Source organism: Mesitornis unicolor, unplaced genomic scaffold, assembly GCF_000695765.1.
Source record: "Mesitornis unicolor isolate BGI_N332 unplaced genomic scaffold, ASM69576v1 scaffold15959, whole genome shotgun sequence".
Classification (NCBI taxonomy): Eukaryota; Metazoa; Chordata; class Aves; order Mesitornithiformes; family Mesitornithidae; genus Mesitornis; species Mesitornis unicolor.
The window spans coordinates 113,832-130,120 of NW_010208115.1; the positions used below are offsets into that span (position 1 = coordinate 113,832).

At 38.2% G+C, this 16,289-nt stretch overlaps 1 protein-coding gene across 1 annotated transcript in view; it reads right to left on the minus strand.

The window, feature by feature from the left end:
* KAT2B (K(lysine) acetyltransferase 2B) overlaps positions 1-14,856 on the minus strand; it is a gene marked incomplete at its 5' end in the record, with an annotated part of 33,948 nt that extends 19,092 nt beyond the window's left edge. The window contains 7 exons of the mRNA XM_010192379.1: positions 1,254-1,379; positions 3,123-3,229; positions 5,364-5,555; positions 7,879-8,060; positions 9,772-9,861; positions 10,364-10,509; positions 14,730-14,856. Of these exons, the coding sequence (XP_010190681.1) occupies positions 1,254-1,379; positions 3,123-3,229; positions 5,364-5,555; positions 7,879-8,060; positions 9,772-9,861; positions 10,364-10,509; positions 14,730-14,856 (970 nt within the window). The remainder of the gene's footprint in view (positions 1-1,253; positions 1,380-3,122; positions 3,230-5,363; positions 5,556-7,878; positions 8,061-9,771; positions 9,862-10,363; positions 10,510-14,729) is intronic.
* Positions 14,857-16,289: the final 1,433 nt, after the last annotated feature.

Below are 16,289 nucleotides of genomic sequence, written 5' to 3' on the forward strand. Positions count from 1 at the left end.
GTCTTTATTTCTTACTTTTTAAACAGTTATTCATATGCAAATGGACCTTCTTTCTTATTTCCCAGTGGATTAATTTCTTGTTTCAAAACTGATTATTTTAAGCAATTTGTCAAAAGCTTTCTGGAAATCCAAGTACACAAAACCCCTTCCAGATATGCACCACTTCCTTCAAAGATATGTACAATTTGTGAGTTTGACAAAAGGCACACTGAATTTCCATGCGTCACATTACTCACACATTTATTAATTCCATTCTTAATCAGTTTATTACTGTTTCTTCTAATCGTCTGAAAAGCAGACTTAGAAGTGACAGTTTCACTAATTCCTATTTAAAAACTAGTTTTGCATCTTTTTCAGTTCTGTAGTGCCTAGGGCAATTCCAATGACAGCTCAGCTGCACAATTTAATTATTAGTTTGTCAATTCTATATTTCTTTTCATACTCTCAAAGAAATATAATTTTACCAGTGACTACTTGCTACTCATTTTACTGATCTGTAATAATAATAATAATAAAAAAATCTTCTACTCATGCCAACTTTAAAGACCATTCCCAAAACTGTCTGTCAAAGAAAGCTGCAGTTTAGGGGCCTCCTTAAGATCCTCTGTAGTGAACACTGAGGCCAAGAATTCATTTAGCTTTTTCTGCTTCCTTGAGGACTTACTTTACATGAACTCGTGATCATCTCTCTGACCTACAAACTCTCTTGACAGGCTCATTAAGCCTGAGGTGTTTGAAAAAGGATTTATTAGGGTAATTTATGTATTCAAAAACTTTCTTCCCCAAAACTCTTTTTTTTTTCTAACCTGACCTCATTCAGGTTTTAAATTTAACCTGGTTGGTGCATTTGTTTTTTTCTTTATTGCTCAAACATACGCAATTTCAGTACCTTCAAAAATTAAAAATAAATAAATATATACATTGGCCCCTTCTACTCTGCCTTTTTTATTTAAATGAATCATTTTTTTCATGAGCCATAATACATGTACACCAAGTAAAATGTTTTCCAACAACCTCTGACACCTGCAGACCTTTTCCCATTTTAACTGAAATGGAACAAAACAATTTTTTTCTTTTTGAACACAGTTGCCATTTCTACTAGTTAAATATTACTGTAGTGGAGAAAAAATGTGTGTGTGTCTTTTAGCAAAAACATTTCAAGGTCACTACCAGAGTGAAGGCAATAGTCATCATACACTGTAACTACTGATAACATCGACAAAAGCCAAAAAGCAAGTCTCCCTCTTTGTTACCTAGGTTTGGGTCAAGGGCAGAAGAAACTTTGCAAGCAGGACTCATGTTCCCACTGTTGGGTTGCTCCAGAGATGAGGGACTTGCACTGTATGAAACAGATCTTGCAACAGGAGGAGGACTGATAACTGCAAAGGCATAAAAAAACAAACAAACAAACAAAAAACCAGAAAAAAGTCAGAACGTGGCACTCGTTATGGTGCTGACCAAAGGACTACCACGAGAGACCCAACTTCACACCCCCCGCCTGAGAAGTAACAGCTAATGCTGTGCAACAGAGCAACATCACCAGTTCACAAGGAAACACATTAAAGCTTTATCTCAACATATTTTTCTAAACTTCTACCTAATGACAGACTGCTTTACTGCTGGATGACAGAGACTGCAAATATGAGGCTGTATTATTCTGCAGTGCTGAGCCCATGCTAAGAAAACAAGCTTCCTTCACATACCTGCCAAGCCTGCTGGCACTCAGCCTCATGAAAAGGCTTTTTGTAGGGATCTACTGAAAAGCAAAATCTCATCATTCAGCTTCAGCTGTCCACTTTAACAGTGTTCAAAGACTGGTTGGACAAATCAAACTCAATAAAGGGAGAAGCTGTCACACCAGTTAAGAGAGTGAAATTATTATTTTAAAAGGCCACAGACTAACATCTCTCTAATATTTTCTTTAAAAACCCACTCATCCCAAATCATCCAAGCTTTCATATGTGTCAGGACTTTTGGCAAGTGGGTGGGTCGGGACTGAGGTGACAGCTCGTAGTCTGGACACCTGCGGTCTTTCTATTGCACACATTTATCCTGGTGTCATCACCACCAACAGCACTTTTGTGCCATATTCCTGCCAAGAATCCAGTGTTTGAGAGGTGAACATTAAAATGAAGCACTGCAGAAATGTACAGGATAGAATGAACTCTGAGAGCAAAATTATTTTAGAGTTGCAATAAACTTGTGTGTGAAATTCACCATTTCACGGTGCAGACCAGGAATTTCTTGCAAAAAAGCCTGCATCTGTCACAGTGGAATTTCTCTATTATTCTAGGAAATTCAGTATCAGATACAGTGTTGACATGACGGTTTCGTCAACTGATAATCACAATTGTTTCAAAACACTGACTTTTTACAAAATACTGAATTAAATAGATCCAGTCTTCACTTCCTAAAGTACTGAAAACTGAAGTCAACCTCTGAACTGCATTAATGGATTTTAAATACTTTTGAGCAGAAAGGAAGAAGAAAAGGGGAAAATGAGAGGAAACAGTCATTAATGCCTCCCTGCAATTTTAGGGATGACTTATACCTCAGTACTGTAACTGAGGAAAAGTGAGTAAAGCTGCAGAATAGCCAATGAGGCATATGAATAAGAAACAAAGCAAGGAAAAGCTATACAAAACCAAGAAAATAAAAGGCCTATGTGCAAAGGCAACAGACACGCCATATGGAAGGTCCCTACTTCCCTACTGCTAGGTTCCTACGTCGCTCATGCCAAGGAGTCAGAGGACTGGTGTGGGTCCTCATGTGAGGGGACCACTATCCAGCAAGAGACCCAGCACAGCCATGTATCCACTGACCATTCTCACTTGCCCACATCAAGTGCGCTTGTCCCACTTGAATACGCAAGCAATTTGCCTCAGCTCCCAGCCTGCTCCATTGGCACCTTTAATTAGCTGGATTTCATCATCAAAATGGGATCTTTATAGGAGGAAGGGCCAGAGTGTCAGATGCCTGTGTTCACTCAAGGCAGACTGATTTTAGTAGAGCCTGATATTTATAAAGCTATATATCTAAGTCTCGTTCCTTAGAATTCAGCACTTGTACAGGTTTATCTTTATACTCAGGTGCTCCATAACTTATCATTAAATGCAAATTACCTGTCTGGATACCCAGCTGGCCAGTTCGAGAACTAGACACCATGAAATCTTGATCCCAAATGGGAGAATTCTGGCTGTACACTTCTTCTTCCAGCATCGACAAAAACCTAGGCACAAAACCAGGTGAAATATTAACTCAGTAAGATTATTCAAACCAAATTCTTTTACAGAATAAACATTTTCAACTTTTTAAATTCAAAAATATTTAATGATTCAGTAACAAAATGCTGTTGGCCAATTCCTTTAAAAAAAACAACCAAACAACAAAAAACAGACACAAAAGCACAAGCCAAAGTAGACATTAATTATCTTAACTCAGCAGAGTGCTTTATCTTTGATAATAAGCAATTTGTCTAATTTGCAAACGCAGAAAGAAACAGTTATGAACTACTTTTACAGAAAAAAATTGTGCACTAATAAGCAAGCTCTGAGTTGACAGATGCCAAGGTACTCATGTTATACAGTGATGACAAAATAAGTCTATTTTGATAAACTGGTGTTTTGCAGATGCACTTGCTTTCTGCCTCTTACAGATTTATAAACTCCCAGTGTTAGTTATTAACAATACTCTTAGGAAGACATTTTGATTCCTTTAGGTGTGCTACTGTAACATTTAATTGCATGTTTGTGCTTACACAACAATATTTTTAATCTTACTTTGGTACACTTACAAAAACAGCCATGATTTTAAACCTCTCTTAGCATTACTGTATGTGAGAGAAATTGCACAGATCAGGCTACCCAGCACGCCTGCCTTCACAGGGCTAATACATCAATTCCCTTTCAGAAGCAAGATAGCTGCTTATCCTATGTTGCACAAAAGGGGTTTTCAGACCAAAAGTTGACACGGCACATTTTTACTCTCTAGAGTCATCTATATGTATAGAAACTGTCCAGCTGAAAGCAACAGAAATGTTGAGTCAGACTTTCTTGAACAGGATAAGGATTTTCAGGATCAAGTCCTACTCTTGTATTTTATATATAGGACATTTATAACTAAGCACAGCAATATGTGTACTTGAGCTGCTACCTACACAGCTGATAATGGCAAAAAAGTTTGTAACAGCTACTTGAACATCTGCAATGGAGCAGAAGTACAAGTTAAACTTTAGCAAAGGCCACATTTACAGGCAAAACAGAGCCTGTGCATTCAGACCCCTTGGAGACTATTTCCTAGGTACACACAGACATAACATGTGGGTGCTCCCTTTGCCCAGGAAGGAGCGGCCGGGGTGGCTGGGAGCCCTGCACTGAAGGCAGGCACTGGCTCCATGCTCTGAGGCACAACTCCTCCACAGGGTTCACTCTGTGTAATGCCACCACAGAGACAAATGTTGCAGGTAAGTACAGCCCATAAAAGATTTAAAACGTTATTCGTATTTCCCACAGATCATCAGCAAACAGTGCTTGTCTTTCTTTTTTTCCCCAGCAGAATATTAAAAGGAACTGCACTGAATAAGGATACTTTTCAAATTACTTTTCTAGGCTGTAAAAGGCAGTGGAATCATAGGGGCGTATGCACACCTCCTTCCTCCGCAAATATGCTCCTTGTATCAATGTATTCCCAGATAGAGACAAACATTCCTGTATCCCTAACAGTCAACCCCAGAGACAGTTGATATTCTTCAAAGTGGTAAAAGGCAGTATTAGTAATAGTAGGAGCAATAAATCCTGGCTCTACACAGCTTTGGAAAGCTGATGTTGTTTTTTCATTTCCCTGAGCACTAATGTGACTCCAGCTTCAGACAGTGGCTTGAACAGCATCAGTGCCACCAGCTCTCCTGTAGGTTCAGTTCCTCTGTTGTTGGGAGGGACAGACTTTAAAAATACCGGCTAGAGAGAAATTCTTAGGTGTACATAAACTCCAGCACAACACTCCCTTTTTTACTTCTCCATCACAAAAGCAGAAGTGAGCATATGTTTCTGGAGACCTGGACCTACATTGCTTCCAAGAACTACAGAAAAAGAAAGGAAGTGATCAACAATATCTGCTAATAGGCAATAAGCACAGCAAGATGAATAATCCTTTTTATAAAGGAAAGCCTTAAGACAAAGCAAAACAAGTGGCTGTGTATATAAAATACACTAGCTTAAGCTATAGCAGAAAAGAAAGCTGCAGTATCGACTTGTTACTGAACAAAAGGAGAAATTATTTTAAGCTGCAGGTACGTTTTTCCATTTCCATGCCAAAGCTGCATACAACTGGTTAACCTTGAATGCAAACACATTGTGACCCCTTACTTTGGAAAATGGGTGAGGATTAGCGTTCGCTTCTCTTGAGGAAGCTTGTCTTTTTCTTGCCTCGCCTGCTCCAGCAGTTGCCGTCTCATTACAGTGAAAACAGAGCGAAGCAATGTTCTACCGAAAACCTGGGTGGTTTCATACCGAGGTAGACTATCACAGAACTGAGGGACATTGCAATAACAAAGCCACCTGCAAAGGGGAAAAAAACCAGGTAATTATCACCGTCTAACGTATGAATTAATGCAATAAAACCATGAACTGCATCATTTACAACACAGCTGAGAGGTATATGACGGTATAAATCAGTTCCACATTAAGTCTGGACAGAGTTAAGCAGCACTTACATTGCCTAGTTTTTTAAAGAAATGACAGGCAAGTACTTTTAAGTCTCCATATATTCTTTTTCTCTGCAGTCTAGTTTCCACAAAGTGCTCCTGTTCCAGACAATAATCACAGATCACATAAAATTTGTGTTGATGTCAGGGAATCCTCTCCACAGCTCATTCACTCAGCCTCCCATATCTTCTGCCTGCAAACTGCAAAGACCCTTAGCCTGGCCCATTTTCCCCACATAAATGCAAAAGGGGTGACACTTTTAACTAGCTCCATCCCAGTTCGACTGGTCTCCTACCAGCTGGCTTCTTCCCATTACACTCTGACTCTTGCTCTTTCATTTACCAGTAATTCCCTCCGTAATGAGGTTTGCATTACTAAGTACATATGAAAATCCGAGAATTATGGAATGGTTTGGGTTGGAAGGGACCTTAAAGATCATCTAGCTCCAACCCCCCTGCCATGGGAAGTGACACCTTCCACTATACCAGGTTGCTCAAAGCCCCATCCATGTCATGCTACTCTTCTTGGAAAGAAAGAGTACTGAGAAAACCTCAAGAGCACACTGACTATGTAGGTCACAGTATCTGCTAATTTTATAAACAAGATTCCCATATCTGGCTGTAAGTGAACAGTCAATGGTATCAGTCGCTTTAGCAGAATCAGACCACAACTGTTATGAAAGCTCCAACTATTAAAAGAAAATGTTAAGAATCGGATGCAAACAGATTGTGCTGCATGGGTTTTCTCATTCAGACCCTAAGTGCAGTCTGCCTCAAAATGCTCTCCCAAACTTTTGTGTCTTAATCTTTGCAAGCACATAAGTTGCAAAAGAGTTGTGAGATACAGCTGTTTGCAGACCTCTTCTCCCTGTTCTTGACTGATAAAGCACACCTCTCAAATCACAGGGATGCATGTGAAATTCTGATATAGTCTCACTCAAATCATCAGGTTTTCAAATGAAGTTGGTGACTTCAAGAATTCTTGAGGAGCACCCATGGCACACAGCAGCTACCCTGGCACCCCAAGCAGTGCCTCGAACACTGCGGAGGGGAGAAGTCCACAATGACACGTTAGATCAGATGGAGAGAGGAGGCACTTTGGGTCAGAGGGAGCCTTAGGGATTGCAGGCAGGAAGGTTTGAGAAACCACCAGTGAAAAAATGATTAACAACAAGACTCACCAACCAGAGCCAATGCTAGCTATTGATTCCTAATGAAAGTCGACTCCAATCAACCCTGACTGACATCTGTATCACAAACAAATGGAGGGGAAAGACCCACCAAACATGGTCTTAGGAGCCCCATGGATTATCAGTAACTGTCCTTTACAGTAGTTACAGGTAGTTATTTGAGGTGATAGTCACCTGAGAGCATCCTGGTGACTCACACCACGGTTTGCTGTTCTCCTTCATGGAGTTGAGGTTTGTCAGAGGAAAGGCCACCAGGAAAGCAGGCAGAAGGCAGTGCTCATGCTCAGCCAGGAAAAGCGTCCCTGGCCGTTCCTGGGAATGGACATACTGACAGGTGCTGGCTAACTGCTGCCTGCACTCGCAGGAACCTTAACTGCTGCATCTGGGCTAACTGAAAAAGGTGTTGCACTGTCATTATGAGAAAAACAGAATTAAGAGAGACCTGGCTTTTTATCCTAGTTCTTCTTCCCCCACTGAGTTATTCCTTTGAATTCTGACAACATACTAAAAGGTCGTAACAAGAACTATCATTTTAAGGAACCTAGTAATATCCCTTTACCATTTAGCATTCAAGTACTTACAAGATTATTTTAATTTTTCAAATCTTCTGTGATTTCAAACTGTGATGCTTTACAAGCCTAATTTTTTTTAAGTTGAATAACGAATTGCGTGAATTTTTAGTACATAAAATAAGGATCTTATTTGAGCTCACAAAGACTGAGAGCAACTTTGCAAACACAGGACATGCAAAAGCGTTGTTAGATACAGATGTTTGCAACCTCTACTCCCTGCTCTTGGTGGATAAAACCACCTCTCAAAACACAAGGATGCATATGAAACTCAGACACAGTCTCACTAAAATCCTCAGTTCTTCATAGAAACTGCATGAGTGCAAAAATTCCCAAGGTGCACCTATTTCAAGTATTCCTGAATTGTGTACATGCCATAATTCTAAGCAAGACTTGTTACAAGCAAAAGCAGTGTTACCTGGTATAATTCACTTTGTACCCCGCAATGTCATCATTGGGTGATCTTAGTCTCCGCTGAGAAGGTGTCTCCAGGTGCCAGTAGTTAATGCGGTTCAGAAACATTTTAGCCAGTTCCACTATCGTTTGCCTTTCCTTTGAGGGCAAGTGGCTAAATTTGTACTGCACAAAGTTATTCACGCCCTTAAAACAGAAGAAAACTATGTTTAATTATTTAGCCATAATTTTGGAAGAGTACCCTTGAACTTTCCTCACTTCATGTTTATTAACCCTGAACTTGCTCTAAATGGAAAAGAAAACAAATACCAGAGACCAACAACTTGCTCAGCTACTCGTGTAGCTGCCACAAGCTGGGTCTCCTCCAGCAGCTGACTTAAAGGAAGAGAAGGAAAATTATTTATTTTACCTTGCTTTTCAAAGTAAAAACCTTGTCAGGGAACAGAGGAAGATTCAGGGGGCTTTCTTCTACATGCTCACATATGCACAATTTTGCTGATAACCACACTGCATGATTTAATGCCTCCGTAATCAAGTATCACCAAAAAATCTCTCCAGCCACTTTTCAACAGTAAACTAGGTCTTGTGAACTTCTAGCTAAGTTTGTGTCTACAAATCATGTTATTTCTTCAAGAAGTGCCAGTATTTCCAAGTGTGTCACTTCACTGCACTTTGTATACACTCCACTTTAAGAAAACCTACTGAATATAGTTAAAATGTGTGACTAAAAGTGCTGCAATACATATATATTATAAACCAATTATAACTGTGCTGCTTAGCAAATATTTTTCTGTGACTGAGTACCTGAACTGCTAAAATCAGAGCTGACAATATTTGTCTATTTTAAAGGACAAGTATTTAAAAATAAACTGCAAAAAGAATTACCCTTTTACTTTTTTAAGCAAATTGAACAGTATGAAGAATGTGACAAAAAATATGTTGTACAAAGCCTTTTTAGTAGGATATTTTAAGGACTAGGAGTGTATGGAGATTATCTACACTTATTCTTTGTTTATACTCCAAAAGAGAACTTAAGGTGAAGACTTCCCATAAATTCAGCAATAAAGTGTTCTGATTTTCCTAAATTATAAGAAGTAAGAGTTGCGAGGAAATAATTACTACACATAAGAGTCATCATACTTAAAATATTCTGTTTTAACAATAGAGAATCCATTCATACACTGATGAGAAAACACTGAGCTCCTGTTTCAGCGAGGTATGTGAGCCTCTGCACAGTCTCACTGGAGCTAACGGGCCCACTTGTGTGCCAAAAGTGCATTCTCAGGAGCTTGCTTAACCAAAATCTGAATTTGTCATATGCTCTGTATCCACTGAGAGTTACAAAAGCCTCAGTTGTTCTTTGGCTTTGTTTTTTGTTGTGTACCCTTTGAAAGAGAAGGCTATGATCTCACCGAACTGGATTGTAACATTTTTGTTGAGTTACAGAAGACAAGTGTCATTTTAATATTGGATTTCAAAATTTCAACAGCATTTTTCACCACTTGAAACAAAGAAAGATTAGAACTGCCACACATGAAAGTAGTATTTTTAGTTCATTCTCTAAAACCACAAAAAGTCAGTTTCATTAAAGCATAAGATGAATGATGAGAGAAGTCAAATAACGTAACTATTGTACCAACACTAAAGGAGAGGCAGCAACAAAAGTCCTCTTACAGTACCCTTCTTTGTCCTAAGGAATACACAGAAACATCTGCAAACTGCCTAAAATGCCATGTCTTCAAAACCAGTGCCTACCTTTAACAAATGGAAAAAGAAAAAAAAAAAGGAAAAAAAACTAAAAAGGGAAAACAAACAAACAAACACAAAACAAATGCTCCAAAACCCCACCAAAACAAGAAAACCCCACACCAAACAAACCCACGTTTTGGTTGTTTACCTGTTCAATGCTAGGTTTCTCAAATGGTGGACTTTCCAAAGATCCTTCTACTACTGGTTTTCCCATCTGTAAAATGCACTTCCTCAAAAGCTGTTAAAAATATGCAATTTAAGATTAGCATATTTGCATACATAGAATCAATGGAAGTCACAGGTGCACAACACACTGCAGTCAGTGTTGAAAATCTCCTGGTTATAAATCTGCTTGCTTAGTTATCTAAACTTATAGCTACTAAACTTCACTGTGAATTCACCTTCTTTGAAATGCAGAGAAGAGGCTTCTCTAAACAAATGTAGGCAGCTAAGTTAGCATTTATGTCAACTGACTTTTCCCGATGTGTAGGTGAGGAGAGTGAGGCTTGCAGGTTGCACAGTTCATAGATGGGACTCAGAGTCAGCTCCCTCTGGATGACTTTTGGAGTAAGATATGATACATTGTGAGTACCATAATGTCTAACCTGTAGTTAGAGCATTGTACTAGACAAATAAAGTCTCACTAGATGAGGTCAATACAGGCATGAGGAGAACACTGCAATTGGCTTGTGTGTGAGAGAGTTGAAAACCTGAGCAGATACCACACAAGTCGAGCTTACTTTGAACAGGTAGAAATAAACTTGCTTGGTGTCTGCATCTTCTTCTTTGTGAACACAGGTGAACAGATACTCCACATCCAGTACAATCCCCAGGAGCCTATTCATTTCTTCTTCAGACACGTTCTCCAGGTGAGAAACATGAGCAGCTAAAGGAAATAAAAATCCAAGCTTGTAAAAAGCCTAATGAGAGAACCAATAGCACAAGTATTTCCCATGATATCTCAAATTAAGCCCTAATGGTAAAGGCACTGATCCTGTAATAACCTATTTAAACAGAACGTCTTATCAGAGGTAATTGAAATATGTGTTACATCGGAGCAATTTGTAAAGGCAGTCTAGGGGTGGTAATTCCCACAGCAGAGGAACAACAGCTGCTTGGAATGACAGCATCAGTTAACACTTAAAACAGACCACACAAGTCCTTCCTGCATTAATATGTTGCAATATATAAATAAATACATACATTTTTGGCCAAGAGTTTATGCTTTTGAGATAAGATTTCTTGACTAAAGAAAATAAATCCGTAATTCTCATAAATTAAGTAATATAGGTGTTGACTAAGTAGCACCTTATTCTGTGAAGACTAAAAAAAAACCAGCTCTGTAAACAGGCCTTTTGTTTGAAACTTGACATTACTGGCTAAGTTTCTTATTTTCATATCACGTAAGGTCAAACCATGCTTTGTGCACACTACATTAACAAAGCTTTTGGAGATTGTACATTCTCATTTGTTCAGAAGTTTACAAAGAAGCATCTTTCAACATATCATAATTTCCAAGTGACAAACTCCCTTTTATCAGCTTCAAAGGTAAACACAGTTCCACATCTGTAATTTTCAAGTGCTTGAAGTTTGCAGGCATGAAGAGAGACATTCTTTTCAAGCTGGTTTGAACAACTGGCCCCAAGAAGAAAGAAGGAAATTTAAAGCAAAAAGTCAATTCCCAGAAAGAAGATATCTGCATGACAAAAAGCAATGATCTTCTATGACTCTAGGCCAATGTACATAGCATGCATATCCTTTCCTCTGAAAGCACAAGAAAATATCCTTTAAAAGAAAAGGGAAAGTATTTTAAAGGTTGAGTATATTAGTTTTTATGGATTTCAATAACTTTTATCAATATTTACTTCTTAGATAATTATTATATTATCTTAGATATGCCAACATGACTCGGACTGATAAGAAATTTTCAACATAATTCTGATTCCTTAGGTGGGGAGGAACTGCGGGAAAATAACACTTGACTTGAAAACAACCATATTTATTGGCCACCCAGCAAAGATGGTTTGTTTGGGAAAGTATGGTATGACACCTGCCAAAAGGTTTAAATTCAACAAATTTGTGCAGCTTCAAGCAGAAAAGACACCCTGGCTCATAACATTAAAGAGATGTCAACAATCATTTCCACTTAAATGAACATTTATAATATAGCATCTTAAATTGAAAGGGGGATGGCCATCACGGGCCTACTTTAAGGACAAATATTCAGCATTCTGGGCAGAATAAAACTATTTCATTTCTGTCCTTGAGCCAGATATGAAGGTTTAATAATCCCAGCTGTCTGTTCTGATCTTGCAAAAATAATAAATTCACTCCTAGATGAGCACTGCATTAGGAATTGATAACATACTAAATAAACCTTGCGCTCTACTAACAAATGAATAAAACATCAGCATAAGAAGCCAATTCCATGCAGTTTCCATAACAATACTGAAAGTTACCTGGACTACTTAGTCACGTTATTTAAACATTTTATTAAAGTAGAGAATTATTACCCACACTGTGAATCTAAAAGTAGCTGCATGTATTTACTACCAGTTACCATTTACTATAGAGTCACCAACGTCTGTACATCAGTACAACAAACTCTCTTTTTTCAGATGTTCACAGCCCATTCCCAAATTCTTGTGGCCATTAGTAAACCTTTTATTAAAATCAAAGCTTTGGTACACTGACACCAAATACTGTGTTACTCTTGACTAGAGTTTCACAGTCATATTCATCAATATTGCCCAACTGGTACATCCTTTCTTAGCTGCTGCTATGTTTGCAAAAAAATAACAAAAATAATAAAAATAAAAATAATCACAAGTATAGGTTGCTACAGCACACAGAAGAAAGCAATCAGAAAGAACAAGGCCAATACAATGATACAAAGATCTGAAAAAAATGCAAGTCAATTATTTTAGTTACGCAGTTTCAATAACCAAGTACTCGAGTGTATGAATGAGTAGCAGTGAGAAAACTCGAGTGTATGAATGAGTAGAGAATGAGTGAGAAAACAAACTAATGAGGTATGGGTCCACAGCCTACATCAAAATCAGTGAGTACATTAAAACATTAGTAATGCATATAGGATAGGCAAATCAAGAAATACCCAAATATGCTATGTGAAGGTGCATAGCAAGAACCAAAGATAGCACTGGCAAAAAAGAGAGACTGAGTGTGTACATAGTGTACTAATACATTAATTAACCAGTTTTAAACATTTTCAGTCTTGAGCAAGACTAATGTCTAAGACTAACTTTTGAAGAAAATAGTATTTTTTTAAAAGGCAGAAAACCTGAACATCCTACACCAGGTATCGCTTTAACCAGTACAGGAATTTCTACATGACTATTTCAATGGCTCTCCAAGGAAGAGAAAATGCAGCACAGATGATAATCTGAAGCCTGCACACACCGTGGTCAGTCTGGTTTTAAAGGAAAAAACAGGAACACACTAATTTAGAGGTAATGAATAGGAAAATTATCTTGGGAAACACTGCTAAAAACGTATTTTTGCCAGTAGTATGAGGAAGCAGTGAGCAACCCATTTCAGTTATTTCAGATGAAACGTTCTCTCCATTAGCTGCAGCCAGCAGAATAAGAAACTCGAGCTTTTCTAAAAACAGCAATAAATACAAATATAGTTTGTTGCATCAAGTACAATTTCACTGGTACTAGTTTTGCAGTACTCATTTTCCCTGGTTCCCTAGCTACTGAGCAATATAAGGTTTTTTAATAGTCCAAAAACAGTCTCAGCCTTTAGAAAGCTGAGTTTTTCTACAAAATACATAGCCATTCACAAATTCTGCTGAAGAACAGAGAACTGACAGACATCTCATAAGATTATTTTTTAAAAGAAAAAAAAGAAAAAAGAAAGAAAGAAAAAAAAAAGAAAGAAAGAAAAAGAAAAACCTCTTTCTTCAAAGACCAGGAATGAACGGGCCAGGTAACACAAGCTACCCTAACTGCAAAAGCAAAAGCACCACAGAGAAGCTGCGTGATGAAAGGTTGATATTAACTTGGCTAAAGCGACCAAACTTTCTGTGATATTATGCATTTGTTAATCTTCTCCTGCAAGCAAACCCAGAGATTTGGGATATCAGAGTAGGAAAGAAATCTGCTGAAAAGCCCAAAAATCAATCAAATGTAATTAGAGCATAAAAAGAAAACAGAGCAGAAATAGAAATAAATGCCAATTTAGAAGAAAAAAAATAAGTACAATATAATTTTCAAAAGTAAAAATAACAAATGGATCCATTATGAAGGATTCAGATTTTCTTTTTCTTATTGCACCGCCCTAAGTTTTGGACATCAGCAAAAATCAAATAGCGACTGCTTTTTCTTAACTAGTTCTGAAATTTATTTTAGCTCAATTTTTATTCAATACTTGCTAATGTATACAGAAAAAGCCATCAGTTTTTATTTTGGATAAGCACAAATTCTTAAAAAAACATAATACAGTGATTCCCCACTCTTTTTCAGGCTCTGTGGGTAACAAACCATTATTTATTATTAGTCTGAAAAAAAAACAACCCAAAGCACCACAACAATGTTTAAGAGTGGATTTTGAGCAGTTGCTTCCAAGATACACATGCTGTCTGCACAATAACTTAGACAACGCTAAGATGCATAACCCCAGTATCATCTTCTGTGACATGGAAAAGGCACAGCTCTTTTTGTAGATAAGAGCACCTGCTTTAGCATTGTTCAAGAATATTTTATAGTTTATTCTATAGTAAGAAAATGTAATACAGCGTACAGGAGAGAGTAATGCATCTTGTAACTAAGGCAGCTGACAAAACAATGTGCGGTCAATACATATGTTACCCAAAGTATTAAAATTGTTATGGGTAGCTTAAGAATTCTTTTGCATCTTAACAATTTAAGACACCTGTGTTGTTAGAAGTTGTATCTCACTTCAACTCCTTCAAAACTCACTTTAGGGTTCTTCCAACATATTTTAATTGACATTAATTGACATTTACATCCAATCGCAATCCCCAATTTCTAGGTCTTGGCATGGCACCTTGACTTGTGTCTCGCAAGAGCGGAGACTTCTGGATGTAAACCCGTGGACTGCAGGAGAAAAGCAAAGGCTTACCTAGTGCGTGGCTGCAGCTGCGGCAGGGCTCGGCCAGGCTGACCACCGCCTGCTGCAGCTCTGCCCGTGGTGGTGTGGGAGGCGGGTTGGGGTTCTTCCAGCCATTGCACTTGCAGGACTCCTCAGCCTGAAAGCAAAGCAAAGGGGGATCCATCAACAGCATAAAAAAACCCAAACAAACAGGAACTTGCTGAAACTGCTTTATTTTAAATGCAATAAGAAGTAACGTTGTTAATTTCAAGTTAGATTTTCGTTTTGCTTTGGGGTGTTCTGTTGCTGTTGCTTTGTTTTTGTTTTTTATCTACGCACAGCTAGACTTTATTTTCTAGAAATAATCAGAATTAGAATAGCTCCCCAAATAGAGAGATTAACACAGCTCTGGTAAGCAAACTGTGCTCAGAAAAACACATACACAAACTCTGGCTAATTGCTTTACGGAAAGCCCTCTAACTCCTATATCAAAGAAGTACTCAATTATTTTCTGGTATATCAACATGTAAAGATCCTGCCACCAAGACGGTTTTAATGATGCAAAGGCAGGTTACCTAATAGAAAACAGGTTTATCACTGCCTTATCAGCTATATCACCACCAAGGAATCATGCACCTAAAACCAAGCCCATGACAACTCAAGCAGAATTAACCATATACTGAAATAAAACAAATAACTGCACTATTGGCAAATGCTGTCTAAAGCAAGGCCTGGCCACAAAAACAATGGGTGCCAAAGACAGTGATGCTGTCAATGAAACCTGCTGCTTACCCTGGAAAGTTTACTTATGCTCAGTGACCGCAAAACACCACTGCTAGACTGCAGCTAAAAGGGGTGACCATGAAGGGAGAGGCTGTGACGTGGGTAATCGTGTTTCAAATAATTCAGAAGCTCGAAGTCTCTATTCTAGTCATTCAAAGAGCAGCTTTATAGGAGGGGATTTTCTTATGCTTATAAAAAAAACTCTTAATTACTTTGATGGTAAAGTTTTTCTAACAGCATTCATATCCCATGAAGACCTAGTCAAAAGAAAAGCACATTTTTCTACTGTTCAGAGATATCTGTTCACCGGGCTGTAACAAGATACTCATGAATTTGCAGTGTCAAGACCTCAGTGAGGAAACTATGCCAACTACTGCATAATATTTATGACTGAAACAATCTTAGTAGGAAAAATTGTGATGTTAATATATCCAGCACTAACATGTTATTTTTCAAAATCAATTCTGAATATATTTAATGCAGTCTATTTCAGGAACCTATTTCATTTTCCTTTTATGTTTCCAAATCCCACCTTACCTAAGGAAGAAGCAGCCAGGAGATGCAGAAAGGAGCACAGCTTGACAGCTCGTAAGACTGACAGCTTTATAGATTGATGGTAAATTGTTCTTCCAAACTAATTTCAATATTCAGCGACCTGAGCACCAAGAAAACCGCTCCCTGAAGTTTGCTGAGCACCACATGATGTTTTTACTATCTCTAATGCTTAAGCCTTTATCCAGCTGGGCTCCTGGCCCCAAGTCCCACAGTGTCTGACTGTGCCCAGGGTGGTCTGGCAGGTATGAAAGG